The sequence below is a fragment of the Theropithecus gelada genome, chromosome 7a, assembly GCF_003255815.1.
Source record: "Theropithecus gelada isolate Dixy chromosome 7a, Tgel_1.0, whole genome shotgun sequence".
NCBI lineage: Eukaryota > Metazoa > Chordata > Mammalia > Primates > Cercopithecidae > Theropithecus > Theropithecus gelada.
Window position 1 is genome coordinate 20159304 of NC_037674.1, and position 27190 is coordinate 20186493.

Genomic DNA, 27190 nt, shown 5'->3' on the forward strand with positions numbered 1-27190 from the left:
AGTGCTGAGATTACAGGCGTGAGCCATCATGCCTGGACACTGTTTTTAAATAGTGAAAAAAAGGACTTGAAGTACTATTTGTCAAGATTGAGACCTCTTGCTACATAGGATTTGGAATCACAGGCTTCTAGAGATGGAAGAGGTCTTAGGAATTCACATTTTAAAGAAGGAGGAACTGATACCCATAGGAGTTAAATGTCTTAGCTAAGGCTACCCAGTGCTCTGGTGAGAGACAAGGTTTCCACCTTCTAGGCCAGCACTCTTACCCCTAGGCAAAAGGTTCAAGAATGTGCAGGTCGGCCGGGCGTGGTGGCTCAAGCCTGTAATCCCAGCACTTTGGGAGGCCGAGACGGGCGGATCACGAGGCCAGGAGATTGAGACCATCCTGGCTAACACGGTGAAACCCCGTCTCTACTAAAAAATACAAAAAACTAGCCGGGCGAGGTGGCGGGCGCCTGTAGTCCCAGCTACTCGGGAGGCTGAGGCAGGAGAATGGTGTAAATCCAGGAGGCGGAGCTTGCAGTGAGCTGAGATCTGGCCACTGCACTCCAGCCTGGGCGACAGAGCGAGACTCCGTCTCAAAAAAAAAAAAAAAAAAAAAGAATGTGCAGGTGCCAGGCTTTAGTAAAATCAGCTATACTAAGCATTGTCAGATGTTTTAGCCAACAACAAAAATAATCAAGATGAAACAAAATTACTTTTTTGATTAAGTGATCACCAGCATTTCATAGACATTTATTTGACAAAGGTTTTGATCCACCAAATGCCATGTACTGTCAAGGTGAGCAAGATAGAGTACTACCTACCCTGCGGTTGTTCACAACTTAGTGGAGGGGCAGACATGCAATCAAACAATTAGAATACACTCTGTTAAAGCCACATGTGCAAAGATCTAGGGTGCTATAGAAATGTGTAAAGCTAGGCCAGGCATGGTGTTGCTCACACCTGTAATACTAGCACTTTGGGAGGCTGAGGTGGGAAGACAGTTTGAGCTCAGGAGTTTGAGATAAGCCTGGGCAACATAGTGAGACCCTGTCAGAAAGAAAGAAGGGAAGAGAGAGAGAGAGAGAGAGAGAGAGAAAGAGAGACAGAGAGAAAGAAAGGAAGAAAGATAGGAAGAGAGAAAGAAAAAACAAAGAAAGAAAAGAGAAAAAGAAAGAAAAAAGGATGAAAGAAAGAGAAAGGAAGAAAGAAAAAAGAGTGGGAGAGAAAGAGAAACAAAAAAAGAAAGAAAGAAAGAGAAAAAGGAAGGAAGGAAGGAAGGAAGGAAGGAAGGAAGGAAGGAAGGAAGGAAGGAAGGAAAGAAGGAAGGAAGGAAGGAAAGCTGTGTTTCTCAACTGAGGAACGATTCCAACCCCTGACCCCAGGAGACATTTGGCAATGGCTGGAGACATTTTTGTTATGACTGGAGTGGGAGGGGGTGGCTACAGGCAACTAGTGTGTAAACACCAGGGGCACGGCTAAATATCCTAAAATTCACAGGACAGCCCCTCTGACTTAAAAGACTTGAGCAGGCCCAAAATATCAACAGGGCTGAGGTTGCTAACCTCTGGTATAGAGCCAGCAAAATATCTTCTAGAAGAGACAGGGAAGTGGGTAAAGCTTGGTTTGGGGATGAGGGAGTGGTTAGGGAAGAGTTTAGTAAAGAGATAAAGACGGGGGTGTAGGGGAAGGGAAACTCCCAGCCGAAGGGACAACATGTACAAAGCTGCAGAAGAGTGACATATTTGGGCAATCCCAAACATCGGGGAAAGAGCTGTGGTCATTAAGGCTGGACAGCTAGGCAGGAGCCAGACGTGTAAGAAATCATATCGAGTTAGAGGAATTACTGTAAGAAAAACTGTTTGGCTCTATGGTGGCTCTTTATAAGTCACGCAGGAGCATAGTGCTGGGACATCTCTCTGCCGGCGAAAACTGCTGAAGAAAGCTGTATGAAAGAAAGCTCATCCTGCTTTCTTAGGGCCTGGTGTTTTCCAGGCCTGTGTTACTGTCTCAGAGACAAAGTCAGGGCTGCTTCACTGGAATATGAGAGTGAACTAGCTCTCTATTAAAGCCACTCAGCTGGTGTCTTGATGGTGTGATGGGATCACGAACAGGGGTGAGGTGGTTATTTTTCATGAGTTAGGCTTAATATAGGCTGCTGCTGACGTGTATTTCCCCTTTCATAGAGCATCCCTAGTCCAGAAATGGGAAGCTATGAACCTTAAGATTAGACTACCAGTTTGAATCTAAATGAGCTGCCCTCTTCTCCTACAAAAGAAAAGTTGGGCAGGTAGGGTATTGTAATGAGGGTTTCTCTTTCTCTTAAGCAAATGATGATCAAAGCAACTGACAAACTGTCACGGAATCTGCCAGACCTCACTCTGGCCCTGCTGCTTCTCTCCAGCTCCTGAACTTTTCTTCCTTTTGTCATGCTCTGAGCCCATTCCTTGAAAACTAACAGGTCCCTGACTTCTGGTCTGCAGACATCCTGGGCCTGCTGAGCTCTGATTCAAGTGCCTGCCTCTGCCCCTTGGTGGGCTGAAGCTTCATGGAGGTGAGTGATCCTTTTTTTACTTAGCAGGGCTTCTAGGAATAGTGTGGAAAACAGGATCATAGAAGAGGATATGGATTTGGGAGCACAAAAGGAAGTTAATGAAGAGAAGTATTTAACTTGTGACAGCTGGTAGCTACTATACTCTCTCCAGGCCTTGGAATAACTGATAATTTAGACTAGAGAAGCTGGTAGGAAAGTAATGAAATCCATCAAAACATTTTGAGAAAAATTAAACCACATACTATACAAAATTTGCCTTCATTATCAATGTAATCATTTTGTTTTAGATTTAAAAATTATTATGTATAACTTGGTTTGCTTACAATACCTTCACATTTGATTATTTTGTATTTAAGGCAGAGTCGATACTCAGATAGTAAACATTTTTAATTGAATTCCTTCCTTTAAGACCTCTTCAGAGCTAAAACAAAGGAAGTTATATTCTTCTCAACTTAGTGTTTTCCTGATTGTTAGACAGACAAAAGAAAATGCTTATTTACTACATGAAAGCTTGAAAAACTCACTAAAATTCATCGACAAGAGATGTTGACACAGGGGCCCTTGAATCCTGAGTTATCATCCATTTCCACCAGTTTCCACTTCTTATAAAGTTTAATTTCGTTATATTAATCATTAAGATCAGTTTCTAATTTCCTCTATCATAGGACCTTTAGGTTTGCTGTTACTCATCTCTGTCCTCAGCTATTGAAGCAAACAGGGCGATAAGCATTTTGTTTATAATTTCTAGGGGAAAAAACACTATTGCCTATACCTACTATATTCTTATTACTTTAAGGCCAAGTCAGTGAAAATAGACACTTTTCCATAATAGTAAAAAAAACTATTTGTGTGATAGTGAGCTTCCCATTACTTCAGACGTTCAGGCAGAGGTTGGAAAGGAGTGAATTAAATGGCTTAACATTTCTTTCAACTCTGAGAAGCTCCAAGAAGTCAGAAAGTTCAGAATCTTTCCTTCTGATGTGAAAATGGCATGACTCGTGAAGCAGGAGTGTGTCTTGCTCTTAGGTTTGGGCTGGCTGTGCCATATCGTTTGTCTCTGTGGAGGAATTGTATTTTTTTGCTCTCAAAGTTAATTATTCATAAAATCTGCCCATCAAAGTTTAAAAATTACTTTGAAGGAATAAAGGTTGAAAAGCAAATGAACTCTCCTTAGATATCTTAACCATGATTTCAAAAGTTTACAACACAAAACTTCTCAGGAAAAAAATGTCTCTGGTAGAAATTAAGGATTTCTTATGCAAGCTTCCAAAGACTTTATAGCTCTAATCTTTGCCTTTTCTCTGCTCTTTGAGAATATGCACAGTGAACCAAAGGAGGAAGAGATGTTCTTTCTTTGTTTTTTTTTAAAGACAGAGTCTCACTCTGTTGCCCAGGCTGGAGTGCAGTGGCACCATCTCAACTCACTGCAACCTCCGCCTCCAGGGTTCAAGTGATTCTCATGCCTCAGCCTCCCGAATAGCTGGGACTTCAGGGGTACACCATCACTCCTGGCTAAATATTTTTTTTTTTTTTTTTTTTTTTTTTAGTAGAGATAGGGTCTCACCATGTTACCCAGGCTTGTCTTGAACTCCAGACCTCAGGTGATCCTCCTGCCTCGGCCTCCCACAGTGCTAAGATTACAGGCCTGGGCCATTGCGCCCTGCTGATGTGCTTTCTTATAAAGTGATTCCTGCCAGCCGCGGCTTTATAAGGATGAATATCAATTCCTGACTCGAGTTTCTCTCTCTCCGCCTTAAGGTTAGACTTCCCCTAAAAGGGGCTGGCAGTAGATGTGCTTCCTAAAAGATTTCCAGGTCCAGAAATTTTAGAATCTCCTTTGGTTTCCAATTCTATGTCTCCCTCTAGCGCAATAGGAAGTTATTGCAGATATTTTGCCTCACAAATTTGATCCATTTAATAAATTCAATTCCACAAAACATATTGATGGGCTTCCTGCTGACTCAATGGTTAATAGGCTTTGGGGTCAAATAAAGAGTTCAAATCTGGGACTCACTACTTAATAATTGTGACTTTGGCAAGATACTTTAAACAATCTAAGCTTTAGTTTCCTTAAATATGTGGTAATAATACCTATCTCATAGGGTTGTTCTGAGATTAAATGAAATGATGTATGTAAAGCCTCTTCCACAGTGAGTGCTCAGCAAATATTAGCTAATATAATTAATCTCTTGTTTTACAGAAAAGGATATATTATTGAAAGCCAGGGGAATTGGCACACCTTCAGCTAGCAAGATGAATTAACCATATAAAAAATCAATCAATCATATAATATCAACAATTAATAACGTGAAATATATTTTCATATCATAAAATTAACCCTTTTGAAGTTTACAATTCAATGGTTTTTAGTATATTCACAAAGTTGTACAATTATCACCCCTATCTAATTCCAGAACATTTTCATTACCCCCAAAAGAAATTCCATACCCATTATCAGTCACTTCCCATTCCTCTTTGCCCGCTTTGGTAACCACTATATAATTTAAATATACTTTAAAAACGCATTGAATAAAATTCCTGAGTGATATCCACCTTCAAAAGACACTACATTCACTAGGATTACAAACTGATGCTGGTATGTATTCCTTCTCCTAGATTACCTTCAAGTGGCCAGATTCTTCTATATGTTTTTTTTTTTTTTTTTTTTTTTGAGACGGAGTCTGGCTCTGTCATCCAGGCTGGAGTGCAGTGGCCGGATCTCAGCTCACTGCAAGCTCCGCCTCCCGGGTTCCCGCCATTCTCCTGCCTCAGCCTCCCGAGTAGCTGGGACTACAGGCGCCGCCACCTCGCCCGGCTAGTTTTTGTATTTTTTAGTAGAGACGGGGTCTTCTATATGTTTTATCTTATTCAGAATGTATCTCTTTTTAAAGTTTTTGAGACAGCTCTTACTGGCTTAAAATGCAGTCTTTTTTTGAACTTGTGTATTTCCTGATAGGCATATTTTTCTGGGTTTGGTCTTCTTTTTCATTTATAAAAATAGAGACAGGATCTCACTATGTTGCCCAGGTTGGTCTCAAACTCCTGGCCTCAAGCAATCCTCCTGACTCAGCCTCCCAAAGTGGTAGGATTGTAGGTATGAGCCACCATACCCTGCCCTAGATTTGGTCTTCTAAGCACATATTGAGGGGGTGGAAAATAAACAGACATTTTTCTCTTCCCTTCCACAGAATTGCCCATTCAGCCTAGTACAAAGAATGAAGTCATCTTCTTTTTAAAGCTTTTATTATCTTTTCGTTAATGTACTTTCTTTTTTTTGAGACGGAGTCTCGCTCTATCCCCCAGGCTAGAGTGCAGTGGAAGTTGCCCCTTCTGGGTTCACGCCATTCTCCTGCCTCAGCCTCCCAAGTAGCTAGGACTACAGGCGCCACCACCACACTCGGCTAATTTTTTGTATTTTTAGTAGAGACGGGGTTTCACTGTGTTAGCCAGGATGGTCTCAATCTCCTGACCTTGTGATCTGCCCATCTTGGCCTCCCAAAGTGCTGGGATTATAGGCATGAGCCACCGTGCCCGGCTGGTTAATGTAACCTTTAGTAAATTATTAATATGTAAAAGGATGGTGAATTAAAAATTTTAATTGTACAACAAAACCATGGGGAAGGAGACTAGAAATATGACTTTTCAACATGTTATAGAGAGTTCTAAATTCTGAGGCCCTTTTTAAAAAAAACTAAAAAACTTGTTTTGGTAGGCTATGAAAAACACCAGAAGATTTTGGAAGGCAGAGGAGGGTTGGCAATTATTATTAATAATTAGACTTTGCAACTGATTAGATGATAGGGAAGAAAGAATTGAATAAAATATCTAAAGATAACTCAGATTTCAAAACTAGAAGATTGATGGTACAATAAATACAAATAGGGAAGTCAAGAGATGGAAATGATTTAGGGATAAATATGAGTTCCGTTTCAGTCAGGTTGATTTTCAAGGACCCAGTTGTGGGCTCAAGAGATTTGGGAGTTATCTTTATTTACAGACTGTATATAAAGGTATGGGAATGAATGGCTCACTTGGTAAGAACAAAGTGGTTAGAGGCAGAAGAACTAGGACAGTATCGTATTACAAGGGCCAAAGGAAACATTAAATAAGTCAAGGAAGATAGAGATTGACAGTGTCATTAAACAGTGTTTGGCAAACTCTACCTTAGCACCCTAAGAAAAAATTTCAACAGAGTGCTATGGTGGAGGGTCCATTACAAGAGCAGAAATTCAGGCAAGTTACCTTAAGTGAAGAGGTAACTTTGCTTACTTTGAGGATAAATATTTGTTGAGCAAGGCATCCTGCTAGGCACAGAAATCCCAGGAAGAACCAAAGGACAGAGCTGTGGTTAACATAATACAGCCATTCTCCACATTTGTTTCTCTCTGTAATTCTCGTCTCTGCCAACTAACTAGCTCTCTCTACTCTGCATCTCTGCATTTCTTCTGATTTCTGTTTAAAATTTATCTCCTTTATTCTGTTTTCTCTTTCAAGTCCTAAGTGCTACCTCATGGCAGTCTTTAAACTTTCGTTCTTACTTTCGACTTCTGGATTCTCCCTTTGTTCAAAGATTCAAATTCATGAGAAGTTCTGGTTTGCCGGATCATCTTTTTGCATTAGGTCATGTCTTGGATTGCTGGACAGCCTATGAAATGAGTTTGAAGCCCATCTGTGGCCTAGGAGAGGGAGTGGAGGCCACATGGTGTCTGTAGGCCCAACCTTTAGCATGTACTATGGGAAAGACAGCTACTGTGATTAAGACATCTAGCAGGTATTAGGAATCAATCTTAGTTTAAAATTCAAGTGTGCAAAGAGTAGCACTTCGTATTTTCTATAACACCGCTAAATACTGGCTTTGCGTTCCCATTCCTATGGGCTGGAGGTAAATTTGTTATCTTTCAGGAAAGGCATCCACACTGATTAACGCTGAAAGTCCATTACCCAATCTAGACAAGTTGATATATTGAGGACATTTTGAAATATTCTGCCCACCCCCAGCACATGTGCACGCACACACACCCACACACACACACCTTTAAATATATAGAAACGTTAAAGTGTCAAAAACGATTTAAGTGTTAGTTTTTGTTTGTTTGTTTGTTTGTTTTTTTTGAGACGGAATCTTACTCTGTCGCCAGGCTGGAGTGCCGTGGTGCAATCTCATTTTTGTTTGTTTGTTTGTTTTTTGTTTTTTTTTTTTTGAGACAGAATCTTACTCTATCGCCAGGCTGGAGTGCCGTGGTGCAATCTCAGCTCTCTGCAACCTCTGCCTCCCGGGTTCAAGTAATTCTTCTGCCTCAGCCTCCTGAGTAACTGGGACTACAGGCACCCGCCACCACGTCTGGCTAATTTTTTGTATTTTTAGTAGAGACGGGGTTTTACCATGTTGGCCAGGATGGTCTCAATCTCTTGACCTCATGATCCACCCACCTCGGCCTCCCAAAGTGCTGGGATTAAAGGCGTGAGCCACCACACCCAGCCTTAAGTGTTAGTTTTTAAATGGTGGATTAAAAACTGATTATCCCCCTTCTCTTAGAAACTCATCCTTCTTTAAGTAAAAAACCACAAGGAGAATGAAAAATAGACAAACAATTTGCAATGAAACTAGAGACATCAAATAGCTTGGACTACAATCTGTGAGGAAGGACTGCCAAACATAGTGAAAGTCAAGCAGGAATGTGAGGGAGGATGCCTAGGGATGTGGACCTTACATGAAGGGAGGTGGTACTTTTCCAAAGAAAGTACCCCATCCTGTTGGCCATGACCCACAAGCCCTGGTACAGAACAAAGAGAACAGGCAAGCAGGCTTAAGCTGGGCTTTCCTGCAACCATTTGTTACACAGATTTGAGATATAGGAAAGGTGAAGTTGAACAAGGACAAATAGGCCGTATTTTCAGAAATCAGTCTGTTGCTGATGTAGAATGGAGGAGAGAGACTCTGCATTGCAAACGATGCTGCAGTGTTGATCACGGGGAAAAAAGAACCCATGGAACATTGTTTCATAAAGAAAACAGCCTCAAATATAACCCTGCCTCCATCCTCATACAAGTGTCTTGCAAATAGCTGATTCAGGAAGAACTCACCTCATTCAAAGATGTTCAGAGAAATAAAAAATAAATAGCACCTATAAAACAACAATGGGAGAAAATGTCCAAAGCAAAGCACAGAAAGTTATGGAGCTAGAAGATATGTAAAAGAAATTAATAGAAATAAAAACTGGAGTGAGAAGCTTCAACATCTGTCTGATAAGAGTTTCAGAAAAAGAGGCTACAGAGAATGGTTGAAAGGCAACATTCAAAGAGAAGATGGCCATATTAGGTCCAGACAGGCAAGACCCAGGTTTGGGGAGATCAGATATCAGCAATAGGGAACACAGGCTATGTGAGAAACTATAGAGCAAAGGGCTAGAGACTCAAGCAAAAGCATTTTGACAACAAAAGTGAGAATCTAGATATGGAATGAGGGCAATATAAATAGTTATTAATGAGAATGGAATTTGATCATGAAGCAAAGAATGTTTAGCCATGTTCCCGTGGCTAGAATAAATCTGAATATAAAGGAAACTAAGCCCATAAGGAGAGGTAAATATAAACTTCTAACTGGGAATGGGCAGGGTTAGGAATGAGGAACAGAGCAGTTCTGGATACTCCAATTCTCTAGTGGACGTATGGCAGATGGAAATAGCTCTGGCCTTGAGGATAGAGTTCTTTGAATTCCCTGATTCCACCAAAGACTTGAGTGTCAGAGCAAGTTTGTACTCCTCTGAGCTCCAGTTTTCCTTTTGGGAACAGGAGAGTAACCTCTGGACAAACTCTCAGGGATTTTGCCTCAGAGTACATCTTCTGTCTATATTTTTATCCTTCAGAGGAAGATGATATGCAAGTTGAAAATAGAAGCCTGGGACTTCTAGTTGCACTTTGCCCTGGTTCCATAAATGTAGTAAAGGTCCAGATATGAGCAGCTCATGGTCAGAGCCTCCATGTTATTCATTTCTATGCCCCAGGAAGTATGGGCATAGAAACAAAGCTGGCATCACTGAATGTTTATTTACACCATTAGACCTTTAGGCACTGAGATTGAAGTCACTTCTGGTGGCTATTCATCAAATAGTAGCCCACCGTGGAAGACATTATATAGCATCCTGCAAAGCAGGATATTATTCAATGTAAAAATTCTGGCTCTGGGCTGGGCGTGGTGGCTCATACCTGTAATCCCAGCACTTTGGGAGGCCAAGGTGGGTGGATCACTTGAGGTCAGGAGTTCGAGACCAGCCTGGCCAACATGGTGAAACCCCGTCTCTACTAAAAATACAAAAAATTAGCCAGGTATGGTGGCACATGCCTGTAATCCCAGCTACTCGGGAGGCTGAGACAGAAGACTCGTTGAACCTGGGAGGCAGAGGTTGCAGTGAGCAGAGATCATGCCATTACACTCTAGCCTAGGCGAAACAGTGAGACTTTGTCTCAAAAAAAAAAAAAAAAAAAGTCAAATGGCTTCAATTTATTATTATTAATTTTTTGAGACAGGGTCTTACTTTGTCACCCAGGCTAGAGTGTAGTGGCATGATCTAGGCTCACTGCAGCCTCAACGGCCCAGGTTCAAGTAATTCTCTAGCCTCAGCCAGTCTCCTGAGCAGCTGGGATTCCAGGCACACGCCACCACGCCCAGCTTTGTTTTTTTTGTTTTTTGTTTTTTTTTTGGTAGAGACAGGGTTTCACCATGTTGCTCAGGCTGGTCTCAAATTCCTGGGCTCAAGCAATCCACCTGCCTTGGCCTCCCAAAGTGCTGGGATTACAGGCGTGAGCCATTGTACTCGGCCTATAGCTTCCACTTTTTCAAAAATTGAGGTAAAATTCATACAACATAAAGTTAATATTTTAAAATGTACAATTCAGTGGCATTTAGTGCGTTCACCATGGTGTATAATAATCACCTCTATCTAGTTTCAAAACATTTTTGTCCTCCCAAAAGGACACCCCATGCCCAGTCACTTCCAGTGATATGAACAGTCACTCCCCATATCTCCTTCTCTCCAGCCCTGGCAACCAATAATCTGCTGTTTCTATAGACTTACCTGTTCTGTATATTTCCTATAAATAGAATCGTATAATATGTGACCTTTTGTATCTGGATTTTGTCACTTAGCATAATGTTTTTGAGGTTCATCCATGTTGTACCATGTATGAGTACTTTATTCCCTTTTCTGACTGAATAATCTTCCATTGTATGAGTATGGCACACTTTTCCATTCATTAGTTAATGTGCATTTGGCTTGCTTCCACTTGTGCCTATTGTGAATAGTGCTGCTATTAACATTTATGTACAAGTTTTTGTTTGAATTTCAGTTCTTTTGGGTATATTCCTAGAAGTGGAATTGGTAGGTCTTATGGTAATTTTTTGTTTATATTTTTGAGGAACTGCCAAACTCATTTCCACAGTGGCTGCACAAATTTGTATTCTCAATTAACGATGTACAAGAGTCCATTTCTCTGTATCACCAATACTTATTATTTTCCATTAAAAAATTATAGTAATATTAGTGAGTGTGAAGGGGTATTTCATTGTGGCTTCGATTTGAATTTTCCTAATGACTAGTAATACTAAGTATCTTCCCATGTGCTTGTCAGTCATTTGTTTATCTTCTTTGGATAATTGTCTATTCAAATCCTTTGTCCCTTTTAAAAATTGGGTTGTTTATCTTTCTGCTACTGAGTTCTAAGAGTTCTTTATTTTGGATACCAGACTTTATCTGCTATAGGATTTGCAAATATTTTCTCCCATTCTGTAAGTTGTCTTTTCACTCTTTTGCAAAAAGAAAACTAAAAATAGTTTGTTTTGTGTGATGTCTTTATTGGTCTTTAGGACCAAGACAAGCTAGCCTCACAGAATGAATTAGGAAGTGTTCCCTCCTGTTTTTTTGGAAGAGTTTGAGAAAGACTGGTATTAATTCTTTAAATAGTTGGTAGGATTACCAGTGAAACCATCTGGTCCTGGGCTTTTCTTCATTGGGAGGATTTTGATTACTGATCTACTCGCTTTACCTGGTATAGGTCTGTTCAGATTTTCTATTTCTTCTTGAGTCAGTTTTGGTAGTTGATGTGTTTCTGGAAATTTTTCCATTTCATCTGGGTTGCTCGTTTGTTGGCATACAATTGCTCATAGTTTCTTATAATTATTTCTATAAGATCTATACTAATTTACCCGCTTTCATTTCTGATTTTAGTGATTTAAATCTTCTCTCTTTTTTTCTTTATTAGTCTACTTAACAGTTTCTAAATTTTGTGGATTTTCCCTCCAAAGAATTGCATTTTTATTTCATTAATTTTTCTCTATCCTTTTCTATTCTTTTATTTTGTTTTTCTTTTGCCTTTTTTTTTTTTTTTTGAGACAGGGCCTCACTCTATTGCCCAGGCTACAGTGCAGTGGCACGATCATGGCCCACTGCAGCCTTGACTTCCCGGGCCCAAATGATTCTCTCAGCTCAGTCTCCCAAATAGCTGGGGTTACAGGTACATGCACCACATCTGGCTTTTTTTTTTTTTTTTTTTTTTGAGATGGAGTCTTGCTCTGTCAACCAGACTGGAGTGCAATGGCACGATCTCAGCTCACTGCAACCTCCCCCTCCCAGGTTCAAGTGATTCTCCTGCTTCAGCCTCCTGAGTAGCTGGGATTACAGGCACTCGTCACCACGCCTGGCTAATTTTTGTATTTTTAGTAGAGATGGGGTTTCACTACATTGGCCAGGCTGGTCTTGAACTCCTGACCTCAGTGATCTGCCCACCTCGGCCTCCCAAAGTGCTGAGATTACAGGCATGAGCCACCACACCTGGCCTTTTTAAAAATTATTATTTATAATTTTTAGTAGAGATGATGTCTTACTGTGTTGCCCAGGCTGGTCTCCAACTCCTGGGTTCAAGTGATCCTTCTGCTTTGGCCTCCCAAAGTGCTGGGATTACAGGCATGAGCCACCATGCTCTGCCTATATTCTTTACTCTTTCCTTCTGCTAGCTTTGGTTTGGCTTGTACCTGTCTTTCTAGTTCTAGGGAAAATTTTGGTTATTGATTTGTGGTCTTTCTTTTTTAATGTAGGTGTTTATAGCTATAACTTTCCTTGTTAGCACTGTTTTCACTGTATCCCATAAGTTTTGGCATGCTGTGTTTTTTAATTTGTTTTTGAGACAGGGTCTTGTTTTGTCACCCATGCTGGAGTGCGTAGGTGTGATCTTGACTCCCTGCAACCTCCACTTCCTGGGTTCAAGTGATCCTCCTACCTCAGCCTCCCCAGTAGCTGGGACCATGGACATGTTCCATTATGCCCAGCTAATTTTTTTTCTTTTTGTATTTTTGGTAGAGGCAGGGTTTCACTAGTTTGTCCAGGCTGGTCTCAAGGTTCTGAGCACAAGTGATTGGCCTGCCTCAGCCTCCCAAAGTGCTGGGATTAGAGGTGTGAGCCACTGTGCACAGCCTGCATTTTTGTTTTTACTCATCTCAAAGTATTTTCTAATATTACTTGTAATTTCTTCTTTGACCAATTGGTTAAGAATGTGTTGTTTAATTTTCACATATTTATGCATTTTCCAGTTTTCCTTCTGTTATTGATTTTTAGTTTCATTCCATTGTAGTAAGAGATATTTTGTATGATTTTTTTTTTTTTTTTTCCTGAGTCAAGGTCTTGCTCTGTCACCCAGGCTGGAGTACAGTGGCACAACCTTGGCTCACTGCAGTCTTGACCTCCTGGGCTCAAGTAATCCTCTCACCTCAGCCTCCTGAGTAGCTAGGACTACAGGCATGTGTCACCATGACCAGCTAATTTTTGTACTTTTTTTTTGGAGAGATAGGGTTTCATCATGTTGCCCAGGCTGGTCTCGAACTCTCGAGCTCAAGCAATCCACCTACCTTGGCCTCCCAAAGTTTTGGGATTACAGGCATGTGCCACTGTGCCTGGCTGGTTTTCATCTTTTAAAAATGTATTGAGACTTGTTTTCTGACCTAGCATATGATCTATCCTGGAGAATGTTCCATGTACACTTAAGAAAAATGTATATTCTGTTGTTGTTGGATGAAGTGTTCTTTATATGTCTATTAGGTCTAGTTGGCTTACAGTGTTGTTCAATTCTTCTGTTTCCTTACTGACCTTCTATCTTGTTGGTCTGTCCATTATTGAAACTGTGGGGTATTGGAATTTACAAGTATTATTGTAGAACTATTTCTATCTTCAAATTTGTCTCTTTTTGCTTCACATATTTTGAGGCTCTGTTGTTGGGTGTGTATATGTTTATACTTGTTTTATCTTCTTAATGGATTGACCCTTTTATCATATCCTTGATAATGTCCTTCTTTGTATTCTTGTAACAAGTTTAACAATTTTTACCTTTAAGTCTATTTTACCTGATATAAGTAGAGCTACTACATCTTTTTTGGGTAAATATTTGTATGGATTATCTTTCCAACTTTTTACTTTCAACTTGTTTGTGTATTTGGTTCTAAGGTGAGTCTCCTGTAGATAGCCTATAGTTGGTTCATATTATTTTTATCCATTTTCCTAATCTCTGCCTTTCAGTCAGAAGTTAATCTATTTCATCTAAAGTAATTACTGATAAGGAAAGACTTACCTATGCCATTTTGTTATTTATTTTCTATATGTGCTTTTTTGTTTCTAAATTCCTTCATTACTTCCCTTTTTTGTGATAGATTTTTTTCTAGCATAACATTTTGATTCCTTTCTCTTTTCTTTTTCTTTATATTGCTTAGTAGTTTTTTCTTTAGTAGTTACCTGAGGGTCATAATTAGTCAACTTTATAATGATCAAGGGTGAATTAATGCCAACTTAGTTTTAACAGTACAAAGCAAAAAATTTTACTATAAAAACTGCTCCTTTTCAGCTCTGTTCTCTCCTTTTTGTTGTTATTATCACAAATTATCTCTTTATACATTGCATATCCATTAACACACATAACTATTGTTTTGTGCGTTTGTCTTTTAAATTGAATAGGGGAAAAAGAGGAGTTAGAAACCAAAAACTGCATTATTGGACTTTACCTATGTAGCTACTTTTTCACTGGTCTCTACTTATTTATATGACTTTGAGGTACTTCCTAGTTTCCTTTCCCGAGTAGTTGGGACCACAGGTATGAGTCACTGCGCCAGCTTCTGTATTTACGTTTCTGAAATGTGTGTGGTTTTTTTTCTTTTCTTTTTTTTTTTTTGAGACAGAGTCTTGCTCTGTTGCCCAGGCTGGAGTGCAGTGGCACAATCTTGGCTCACTGAAAGCTCCGCCTCTGGGTTCATGCCATTCTCCTGCCTTGCCTCCTGAGTAGCTGGGACTACAGGCGCCCGCCACCATGCCTGGCTAATTTTTTATATTTTTAGTAGAGACTGGGTTTCACTTGTGCTAGCCAGGATGATCTCGATCTCCTGACCCTATGGATCCGCCCACCATGGCCTCCCAAAGTGCTAGGATTACAGGCGTGAGCCACCGCGCCCGGCCTGAAATGTGTTTTTTAAAAAGGAGTGAAGAGGACCCTGGATGGTTGATGATATAATACTACTGACTGAGGAATCTGATTGATTTTCCAATTCTTCATACATAATTTCTAGAAAACAAAAATAGAATAAAGGTAATAACTAGTAGAGCAGAAGTTGAAAATAAAACTTTCAACAGATACATGGGGAAAGTGGGTAAAGAGAGAGATGTACAACAAAGTACATTTCTTTGACTTAGTACTGTTTCTTCCTCTACTTTGATTCTTCATTAAAGTTTAAATAGCATCATATGCCATAATGTCAGAAAATATTCAATTTACTGGTTCACTTTCAAAGGACAGATTATGTGCTTTTACTTTAGTTGTACCAATTTTCAGCTCCTTTAGGAATGGAGCCCATCATCCTGGAGTGTTAAAATGGGCAAAAAGAAAGATAAACTCATTCTAGCTGTTCTTTTCTAAAGGTATCCTCCAACCCCTCCTCCAACATCGATCCAGGCAACTATGTTGAAATGGACGATTCAATCGCCCACCTACCTTCTAAAGTGGTGATACAAGATATTACTATGGAGCTACACTGCCCACTGTGCAACGATTGGTTCCATGACCCACTGATGCTAAGCTGTGGCCACAACTTCTGTCAAGCCTGTATCCAAGACTTTTGGAGGCTGCAAGCAAAGGAAACATTCTGTCCTGACTGTAAGATGCTATGTCAGTATAGCAACTGTACATTCAACCTTGTACTGGACAAGTTGGTAGAGAAGATTAAGAAGTTACCCCTACTCAAGGGCCATCCACAGTGCCCAGAGCATGGAGAGAACCTGAAACTGTTCAGTAAACCAGATGGGAAACTGATCTGCTTTCAATGCAAGGATGCTCGGTTGTCTGTGGGGCAGTCTAAGGAGTTCCTGCAAATCTCTGATGCTGTCCATTTCTTCACGGTGGGTGAGCCCTGGGCCTTGAACAATCCCTTAGAAAAACTAGGAAAAATATTTTATAGGGCTTCTTCTTTCTTTCAACCCCATCCCTTTATTCAAATGATGATTAGAAAACCCAGACTGCTCAGAAAGCACAACGTATCTTGCAAAGTTCTTTTTCTAGAGTTGCTGCTTATAGGAAAGGAACAGTGGAGGAGCCCTGGCTTACTCCCTCAATTAAATCTGTACCTAAACTCTGCCATGGTAGCACTCTGCTAAACACTGTGTAGAATATGGATATATAAGATATTGCTCTTGTTATAAAAAAATTCAAAAATTGGTTAAGTTTAAAATGAAGAAAACAACAGAAGCAATGTAAGATAGTCTACTATTAAAAGTTAAATTTTGTCACATTTGTAATTCTTAAGGGTTTAGAATTTCTGAAATGACTAGAGAAAGATGAAATTGTCAGGGGACATATAGTGAAAGAAAGGGAAAGGACTTGAACTGGGAAATCATTTGGATTTGGAAGGGCAGAAGGAAGAAACAAGTGTTCCAAGTGAGAACAACACAAGTAAAATGATAGATTCTGAGAATAGCATATAACTAGAGTGGAAAATGTGTAAAGTTCTATTCCTTTCTTCAAACCCCTGTAGCTAGCTATTAAGAGAGAAAAACTAAGTTTTAAGCTGTAATTCTTTTTTTTTTTTTTTTTTTTTTTTTTTTTTTTTTTTTTTTTTTTTTTTGAGACGGAGTCTCGCTCTGTCGCCCAGGCTGGAGTGCAGTGGCCGGATCTCAGCTCACTGCAAGCTCCGCCTCCCGGGTTCACGCCATTCTCCTGCCTCAGCCTCCCGAGTAGTTGGGACTACAGGCGCCCGCCACCGCGCCCGGCTAGTTTTTTGTATTTTTTAGTAGAGACGGGGTTTCACCGTGTTAGCCAGGATGGTCTCGATCTCCTGACCTCGTGATCCGCCCGTCTCGGCCTCCCAAAGTGCTGGGATTACAGGCTTGAGATGGGGTCTCACTATGTTGCCCAGGCTAGTCTCAAACTCCTAGACCCAAGTGATCTTCCCATCTCAGTCTCCCAAAGTGCTGAGATTACAGATGTGAGCTGCCACACCTGGCCTCTTTTTTTTTTTTTTCTTTTCTTTTTCACAATTCTTGAACGAGACAAGAACTATGATACAAGGGAAGGGGAAGATTTTTGCAGCAAGAGCTTGCTTTTTTCTTGCACACTGGGGCCTTGGGGAAGATGTTGTTTATGGTCCTTCATCTCCTGAGTCAGTGTGGGTTAATTCTATTTGGTATTCCCAGGAGGAGCTTGCCATCCAACAGGGTCAACTGGAGACAACTCTGAAGGAGCTTCAGTCCCTGAGGAACATGCAGAAGGAAGCTATTGCTGCTCACAAGGTGAGGAGCAAGAAAGAGGGGTTATGAGATAGAACTGGAACACACCCTCCATGTAACTTCAGCTATGGGTACAAAGGTGCCTAACACATATTATCAACACACTAAATGGTATCTAGGCTATAGAATTGGAAAACTGAGACTGTAGGGTGGAAAGGAATATGGTGGTGGAGTAGGTTCCTAATAGCTGACCAACAGAGCAGATTAACCTTTCCCCTAATATGCTAATCTTTTTGATGGTTCAGTCACCAGGTGACTGTTGTGGGATTGAAATGTGTCTGGTTTTTGGCTTTATCTATGCCAAAAAAAAAAAAAAAAAAAGGAATTTATCAAAAAAAAATCAATAACTAAAGATTGCTATGTCCAAAGAAATACCTTTATTTCCTTTGAGTTTATAACCAGACACCTCTGGACTAGGTCTCCAAGGTTGTAAGCTTTTTCCATTTGATTTGATCTTTCTTAGCTTCCTCCAAACTAAATACAGCTATTGTCTTCAGTTTCAACTTCATAGACACTCTAGGACAACATTAATGGCTAGAGATCTGGCAAAGCAGCCTCTAGGCCGGGGGTGCTGTATTGGACGTTCTGTTTCTTTATTCATTATTCTATGGAGAAGAGCCTTCTCAGGTATTTGGCATCTGGAAGAAAAAATATGGAGACTCAGGGAAAGAAGATGGATATATGGAAGTAATGGTGTCTCCAGAAAATCTTGTTCCTGTTGTAAAAGTTCCTATTGGTGTGAGCGTTCATTCATTCATTTAACAACTATTTATTGAGTGGGTCATAATACTAGATATTGGGGATGGGAGACAGCTGTTAATTAAACAGTCCCAACAGTAATAATTAAATAACAACTGTGATAAGTACTATAAATGAAAGTATAGGGTATGATGATAGCATATAAATGGAGAACATAATCTAGACTGGGGGGGGAGTTGTGTTCTCTGAAGAAGTCACTTATTAAAAATTGAGAATTGAAGGATAAGTAACTCACCCAAGTGAACTGGGTGAGTGGGAATATGAAGGAGACGGCCTGGAGAAGAATGTTCTAGGAATAGAAAACAGCATATGGAAAAGTCCTGAGACAGAAAGTTAGCTCCTATGTTAAACAGAGAAAAGGCCAATAAAGCTGTAACATGCTAAGCAAGATGATATTGAAGAGGTGGATATGGGCTTACTGTAACCTCAAACTCTTGGGCTCAAGAAATCTTCCCACCTCAGCCTCCTGAGTATCTGGGACTAGTTTGCCACACCTGGCTAATTATTTTATTTTTGGAGAGACTGGGTCTCACTATGTTGCCCAGTCTTGAACTCCTGTTCTAAGCAATCCTCCCAGCTTGGCCTCCATAAGTGTTGTAATTACAGGTATGAGCCACTGTGCCCAGCCAAGACTATCTTAAGGGTGCAATAATAATTATGGACCATGGAATCCAAGCTAGATAAGAGAGGACATAAAGGTAGAAATTCCTGAATAGAAATGGAGGGATCGGTGAATAGGAGGTTTCAATGAGATCCAATAATTGTTGCAATAGGAGTGTCTGAGTGGGCCTGGTGCATAAAAAGTTATTTTGGAGATGATGCAATTGCTGGGGGTGATAAAATCCTAGGTGAGACTATAGGAATGAATCAATAAATGTGGAAATCACTAGACATGAGGAGAATGAGGAACTGAGAAGCCAGGATGTCAAATAGTTTACCTGTGAGGATGTTGAGTTCACCCAAGGAAAAAGATGCAAGTGTAACAGTGGCATTCCCCAAGTTCTGATTTCTGGATTAGGACAGTTCTTCCAGCCTCCCAATACCCCCAGTCTTAACAGTACCACTTGGAAGCTTTTGGTTTACCAATCTAGGAGGGTATTATCATTCATTCTAGAATGTTTGATTAACTCCACAGTCTTATTTAGTATGGCATTGGTGACCATCTGAGTACTGCAATAGGAGTCACTTTTGCAAAAGAGGTCACTTTTGCCTATTTCATCCTGAACTACTAAATTAGTTGGAAAAGGAATAAGTCTCCCAAAGGACTCATTTTAGTATGGTTGAATTTGATATTCAGTAGCCATTTGTTTTTTTTGTTTTTTTTTTTTTGAGACAGAGTCGCACTCTGTAGCCCAGGCTGGAGTGCAGTGGCCGGATCTCAGCTCACTGCAAGCTCCGCCTCCCGGGTTCACGCCATTCTCCTGCCTCAGCCTCCCGAGTAGCTGGGACTACAGGCGCCCGCCACCTCGCCCGGCTATTTTTTGTATTTCTTAGTAGAGACGGGGTTTCACCGTGTTAGCCAGGATGGTCTCGATCTCCTGACCTCGTGATCCGCCCATCTCGGCCTCCCAAAGTGCTGGGATTACAGGCTTGAGCCACCGCGCCCGGCCTCAGTAGCCATTTGTATACATTTTTCTGTGATGGTATTTCCCAAGTGTGTGAGTGTTGGTGGGGTGGGTCTCCATCCCCAAGCACTAGTCTCTGTAATAACTATGGTGATAATCATGGAGGTTTCCAGGAAAACAAGCTACATCTGCAGCAACATGTGTCCATGGAGTTTCTAAAGCTGCATCAGTTCCTGCACAGCAAAGAAAAGGACATTTTAACTGAGCTCCGGGAAGAGGGGAAAGCCTTGAATGAGGAGATGGAGCTGAATCTGAGCCAGCTTCAGGAGCAATGTCTCTTAGCCAAGGATATGTTGGTGAGCATTCAGGCAAAGACGGAACAACAGAACTCCTTCGACTTTCTCAAAGTGAGAATCCACACCAATATGATTATGGGTACCTTCCTACCTAGAGGGGGGAAGAGGTTTGGAAAGAATGCAGAAGTGGCTCTTCACATCCAGGGAAAACAAAACAAAACAAAACAGTTAAGTAGTGCTTTTAAGTTTCTCTGGAAGAAAAGGAGGAGGCTACTTCAGCTATATGCACAGCAGAAAGCTTTACTTTCATCCTCTTAGGAAATAAGATTTTTAAATTCCATTATTAATAGTATATATTAATGGCTTAATATTTTTCCATAAAGAGCTTGACGCTTTATTTCTCAAAAATAAAAAATTTGCAGCATGAGTTGTATCTTTGGCTCTCAGCAATCATAAGTTGACCTGTCTGAAAAGCTGTTTTCTAACCTTTGCTTTCTTAAGCTTCACCTCTAAAGAGGCGTTGGTTACCATCACTCAGAAGTTTAATTAGCTACAGTAAGGAAAAGTGGCCTTGGGACTGGGATACCTACTGTGTTTTCCTTCTGAGACTATTTGAAAGTATAGGTAAAGATAGATTAACCTTAAGTATTGTCTTATTGGCTTCTGCTTTGCTCCCTGTAGAAGGGAACTCTAGAAGGAGCAAAAGATCAGTTTAACCTGGGTTAGGATAAGGGATGAAGATTAGAAAAAGTGTATGAAGGATGAAAGAAGTTGGTAGAGATGAGTTGGGGACCATCTGCACAAATTCTGGTGGTGGCTGGTATCACCAAAGAAATTTTGGGAGTTGATGAACAGGCATCTGATGTCTCTCTTTCTCCTTTCTTCTAGGACATCACAACTCTCTTAGATAGGTAAGTGTTTCCCTATGGTACTCTTAATATCATTCCCTGAGTCTCTGGAGGATGTCTAAGGATAAATGATTTATGTCCCCTGCAGCTTGGAGCAAGGAATGAGGGTGCTGGCAACCAGAGAGCTTATTTCCAGAAAGCTGAACCCTGGCCAGTACAAAGGTCCTATCCAGTACATGGTATGGAGGGAAATGCAGGACACTCTCTGTCCAGGTATCAGTGGGTAGTAACTATTGGTTCTTGAGGCTCCTAATCTATGTTTAATCTGTGGGACCTCTTCTGTGGCCCTAATTAGGTTTTTATAGTCTGGGATAGGGAAGGGGTACAGTTTGGCCAAAAGGAGGCTAGTTGGTATGACTGAATTTCTTCTAGTGCCATGACCTAAGAATTCATGACTTTGTGCTCGTAAATAGATACGAGTTTGTTATCAGGATTACTCATTAGCCTATGATTTTGACTGTTTTATGGAATGTGGCAACAGCCAAAATTTTATCTTGTTTTGCTAAATCAGCTATATGAATCCCAGGGGCTTCTCTGCTCTGAAGGAGGAGGAGGTTTCTGTACATACTCTTTGTATGCACACTGGGTCTTTATAGTTTCTCTTGTACTTGATGTTCATAGTGTAGAACATTTTAGAAGATTGTTTAGATCTTCAGTGCTTCAGAAGAAAACCAATAATTTAAATAAACCTACCTAAGAAGGACACTAAGTTTTTGTGTTCCTGCAGATACCAAAGGACTGAGCAAGACAAAGTAACACACATGGCATTTCAAGAACATCAAATAAAGTTCTAAATAAAAATCTTTATAGAAATAAAATTCTAAACAGAGTTTTTATAGAATTCATAGACTCATTATTATTATTGTTTATGGTTATTGATTTAATGAGAAATCACAAATAAATCCCTGATTTAATGAAAAATCACAAATTTTTCCAGGTAATTGACATCGAAAAAAATCAACTATACTGAGATATAGTTAACATAGAGTAAAATTAACCAATTTTAAGGGCACAATTTGATGAGTTCTGATGTATACATACACTTAGGTAAACATCGCCATAATCAAAATATGGAAGATTTTTATCACTCCCAAAAGTTCCTACATGCCTCTTTACAATCAATTTCTTCCTTCTACTCTCTGCCTCTAACATTCACTGACATGTTTTATTTCACCTTAAATGTGTCTTTTCTAAATTTTTGTCTAAGCGATAGCATACATTTTTTTTTTTTTTTTTTTTTTTTTTTTTTGAGACGGAGTCTCGCTCTGTCGCCCAGGCTGGGGTGCAGTGGCCGGATCTCAGCTCACTGCAAGCTCCGCCTCCCGGGTTTACGCCATTCTCCTGCCTCAGCCTCCCCGGTAGCTGGGACTACAGGCGCCCGCCACCTCGCCCGGCTAGTTTTTTGTATTTTTTAGTAGAGATGGGGTTTCACCGGGTTAGCCAGGATGGTCTCGATCTCCTGACCTCGTGATCCGCCCATCTCGGCCTCCCAAAGTGCTGGGATTACAGGCTTGAGCCACCGCGCCCGGCCGATAGCATACATTATATAGTGTTTTGTATCTGTTTTTTTCACTTAGCACATTTTTTTTGTTTTTAATTTTATTTATTTATTTATTTATTTGAGATGGAGTCTCATTCCGTTGCCCAGGCTGGAGTGCAGTGGCGCCTTCTCGGTTCACTCCAAGCTCCGCCTCCCAGGTTCACGCCATTCTCCTGCCTCAGGCTCTCAAGTAGTAGGGACTACAGGCACCCGCCACCATACCTGGATAATTTTTTGTATTTTCAGTAGAGATGGGGTTTCACCGTGTTAGCCAGGATGGTCTTGATCTCCTGACCTTGTGATCTGCCCACCTCGGCCTCCCAAAGTGCTGGGATTACAGGTGTGAGCCACCACACCCGGCCGCATAATGCTTTTTGAGCACTTATGTTGTTCCATGTAACAATAATCATGATTATTCATTCAGTTTACTTATTCGTGTACCAATTGATGGACATGGGGTAGTCCATGGTAGTTTTATCCATCCTGCAATTAATGAAAATTCATTTCTCTATATCCTTTCCAAAACTTGATATTGTCAATCTTTTTAATTTAAACCATGTTATTGAATGTATAGTAGTATCTCTTTTTTTGGTGGGAGGGTGGGACAGAGTATCAATCTGATGCCCGGGCTAGAGTACAGTGGTGCATCTCAGCTCACTGCAACCTCTGCCTCCGAGGCTCAAGTGATTCTTCTGCCTCAGACTAACGAGTAGCTGGAATTACAGGCGTGCACTGCCATGCCTAGCTAATTTTTGTATTTTTAGTAGGGATGAGGTTTTGCCATGTTGGTCAGGCTGATCTTGAACTCCTGGCCTCAAGTGATCCATCCACCTCAGCCTCCCAAAGTGTTGGAATTACAGGCATGAGCTGTGGTGCCCAGCTGCATATCCCTAATGAGCAACCTTCCTGAGCGTCTTTTCATGTGCTTCCTTGCCATTCATATATTTTTTTGGTTGTGTTCAATCTTTTGTCTATATTTTTATTAAATTGTTTTATTATTAAGTTGTAAAGGATACAAATCCTTTATCAGATATATATTTCTTAAATATTTTCTCTCCATGGCTTGCCTTTTCTTTTTCTTTTTTTTTTTTTTTTTGAGATGGAGTCTCGCTCTGTCACCCAGGCTTGAGTGTGATTCGATCTCGGCTCACTGCAAGCTCCGCCTCCCAGGTTCACGCCATTCTCCTGCCTCAGCCTCCTCCTGAATAGCTGGGACTACAGGTACCCGCCACCACGCCCGGATAATTTTTTTGCATTTTTAGTAGAGATGTGGTTTTACCATATTAGCCAGGATGGTCTCGATCTCCTGACCTCATGATCCACCCACCTCGGCCTCCCAAAGTGCTGGGATTACAGGCATGAGCCACGGCACCTGGCTGCTTTTTCATTTTCTAACAGGGTCTTTCAAAGAACAAGCATTTTAAATTTTAATACAGTCCAATTTACCAAGTGAGTCACTGACTGGTCATAAAACTCCTCAAGATGCTGCATGTATTTTGCAGCTCTATTATTTAGGTGAATACACTCTTAAGATTGTTATTATCTTTTGATGACTCAATCTCACTAAAATTATAAAATGTTCATCTTTATCCCTGTGCAGTGGCACGATCTCAGCTCACTGCAAGCTCCGCCTCCCGGGTTCACGCCATTCTCCTGCCTCAGCCTCCCGAGTAGCTGGGACTACAGGCGCCTGCCACCATGCCCGGCTAATTTTTAGTATTTTTATTAGAGGCGAGGTTTCACCGTGTTAGCCAGTATGGTCTCGATCTCCTGACCTCGTGATCCGCCTGCCTCAGCCTCCCAAAGTGCTGGAATTACAAGCATGAGCTACCACGCCCGGCCCTGAAATCTGTTTTGTCTAATACAGTATTACCACTCTGGTTTTCTTTAGATTTGTTTCTTTAATCAATCAAAATTATCTGTTTGCACAATACATGTTTTCCCATCACCTTACTTTTAACTTGTGTTTTTATATTTTAGGTAGGTTTTATGTAGCAGGCATATAGTTTAGTCTTGCTTTTTTATTCAATCTGACAATCTCTGTCTGTCAATTGAAGTGTTTTGACTATTTACATTTAATGTTATTAGTAAAACTGGGCTTAAATCAACCATTTTGGTTATTTGTTTTTTAACCATACTATCTGGCTTTTCTTCCTTTTTTTCTCTATACCTTCCTTCTTTTGGATTGAGTGCCTTTTAGCTTTCCCTTTCATCATCATCTTCTTTTTTTTTTTTTAAACAGAACCTTGCTGTGTCGCCCAGGCTAGAATGTATAGTGGCCTGATCTCGGTTCACTACAACCTCTGCTTACTGGGTTCAAGGAATCCTCCTACCTCAGCCTCCCCAGTAGTTAGGATGAAGGCACGCATCACCATGCCTGGCTAACTTTTTTTATTTGTTTTAAAATTTTTAGTAGAGATGGGGTTTCACCATGTTGGCCAGGGTGGTCTCCAACTCCTGACCTCAAGTGATTCACCTGCCTTGGTGCTAAAGTGCTGGGATTACAGGCATAAGCCACTGTGCCTGGTCTCTTTGGCTAATTTTTTTTTTTTTTTTTTTTTTTTTTGAGACGGAGTCTCGCTCTGTCGCCCAGGATGGAGTGCGGTGGCGCAATCTCAGCTCATTGCAAGCTCTGCCTCCTGGGCTCATGCCATTCTCCTGCCTTAGCCTCCCGAGTAGCTAGGACTATAGGTGCCCGCCACCATGCCTGGCTAATTTTTTGTATTTTAGTAGAGACGGGGTTTCACTGTGTTAGCCAGGATGGTCTTGATCTCCTGACCTCATGATTCGCCTGCCTCGGCCTCCCAAATTGTTGGGATTACAGGCGTGAGCCACCGCGCCCGGCCCTCTTTGGCTAATTTTAAGACTTGCTTTTTGTCACTTGCTTCCATCAATTTGATTATATGGGGTCTTGGTGTGATTTCTTTGTATTTATTCTGATTGTGATTCATTAAGCTTCTTGGATCTAAGAGTTTATAATTTTCAACAAATTTGGAATAATATCAGCTGGTATTTCTTCAAATACTTTTTTACCAACCCCTTTTCCTTCTCTCCTTCTTGGAGTCTAATTTTACATATTTTAGACAGCTTGATACTGTCAAGTTGTCTCATGTCATCGATATTCAGTCTTTATTTTAGTCTTTTTTTGCCTCACACTTTAAATGGTTTCTATTGTTATTCAAGTTCTCATCTTTTCTTCTGCACAGTCTAATCTTCTCTTAATATTGTTCAAGATATTTTCATTTTATATACATTTCATTTCATCTCTAGAAGTTTCATTTGGGTCTTTTAATATCTTTCCTTTCTCTTCTCACCATGTTCATGCCTTCCTCTACATTCTTAAAAAAATGGAAGACATTTATCCATTTTAATGTCCTTGTCTGCTAATTCGATCATCATTGTCATTTCTGGGCCTGATTTTATTGTTTGATTGTTCTCCTGACTGAGAGTCATATTTTCCTGCTGCTTTGCTTGGCTAGTAATCTTTTTCTTTTCTTTTTTTTTTTTGAGCACAGAGTCTTGCTCTGTCGCCCAGGATGGAGTGCAGTGGCTGGATCTCAGCTCACTGCAAGCTCCGCCTCCCGGGTTCACGCCATTCTCCTGCCTCAGCCTCCCGAGTAGCTGGGACTACAGGTACTCGCCACCTCGCCCGGCTAGTTTTTTTGTATTTTTTAGTAGAGACGGGGTTTCACCGTGTTAGCCAGGATGGTCTCGATCTCCTGACCTCATGATCCGCCGGTCTCAGCCTCCCAAAGTGCTGGGATTACAGGCTTGAGCCACTGCGCCCGGCCATCTTTTACTTTTTAATGGGCTTTATTTTTTAGGACACTTTTAGATTTTTTAATTTTACAGAAAAACTGAGAAGATAGTATAGAGTTTTTTATATGCCCCATCCTCAGTTTTCCTTATTATTAACATCTTAGATTTAACATTTTTAACAACTAATGAACCAAAATTGATACATTATTAACTAAATCCACAGTTCCTTTAGATTGTCTTAGTTTTTACCTAAGTCATTTTTCTGTTTCAGGTTCCCATCTAAGATGCCAGATTACACTAAGTTGTCATTTTCTTTAGGCTCCCCTTGGCTGTGACAGTTTCTCAAACTTGCCTTATTTTTTATGACTTAGACAGTTTTGAGGAGTACTGGTCATATATTTTGTAAGGATGCTGCACTATTGCAATTTGTGTGATGTTTTCCTCATAAAATTTGGGTTATGAGTTGGGAGACGAAGACAGTAGCGTTAAAGTTCCATTGTCATCACGTCATATTAAGTGTTTATACTGTCAACATGATTTATGACTATTGATGTTGACTTTCATCACCTGGCTGAGAAAGTGTCAGGTTTCTCTACTATACTCTTTTTTCCTCCTTCTACACTTGTATGCTTTGGAAGGCAGTCATTGTGCACAGCCCACGCTTAAGGAGTGGGTAGTTATGCTCCCTCTCCCTGAGGGTAGAGTGTTAATGTAAATTATTTGAAATTTTGCTGCCCGGAGATTTGTCTCTTCTGGTTGGTAATTTTTTACTGGATGCCAAATACAATGAATTTCATATTGTTCATACTGATGAATTCATATTGGTGAATTTTATATTTGCTGGATTTTGTTGTAGTTCTTTCAGTTCTATTGAATTTAACTCTGGCATGCAGTTAACATTGTATGAAATCATTTGTTCCTTTTGAGGCTTAAATAAAGCCTTGTTAGAGTGGTTCAAGAATAGCCTTTAATCTAGCGCTTAGTCCATTTTCTAAAGTAACATACCCTTCTGATTACTCT

At 40.5% G+C, this 27190-nt stretch overlaps 1 protein-coding gene across 5 annotated transcripts in view; it reads left to right on the forward strand.

The window, feature by feature from the left end:
- The window catches only part of TRIM69 (tripartite motif containing 69), a 36611-nt gene that overhangs the window by 5532 nt on the left and 3889 nt on the right, over positions 1-27190 (forward strand). The window contains exons 2-7 of one of the 5 annotated variants that reach the window (XM_025390328.1): positions 2310-2536; positions 15484-15960; positions 17251-17346; positions 19841-20074; positions 20852-20874; positions 20960-21084. In XM_025390328.1, coding sequence (XP_025246113.1) covers positions 2531-2536; positions 15484-15960; positions 17251-17346; positions 19841-20074; positions 20852-20874; positions 20960-21084 — 961 coding nt within the window. In that variant the 5' untranslated portion in view covers positions 2310-2530. Of the gene's footprint in view, positions 1-2188; positions 2537-15483; positions 15961-17250; positions 17347-19832; positions 20075-20851; positions 20875-20959; positions 21085-27190 lie in introns of those variants that run through there. The other 4 variants (XM_025390330.1, XM_025390332.1, XM_025390329.1 and 1 more) reach the window with 4 other exon arrangements.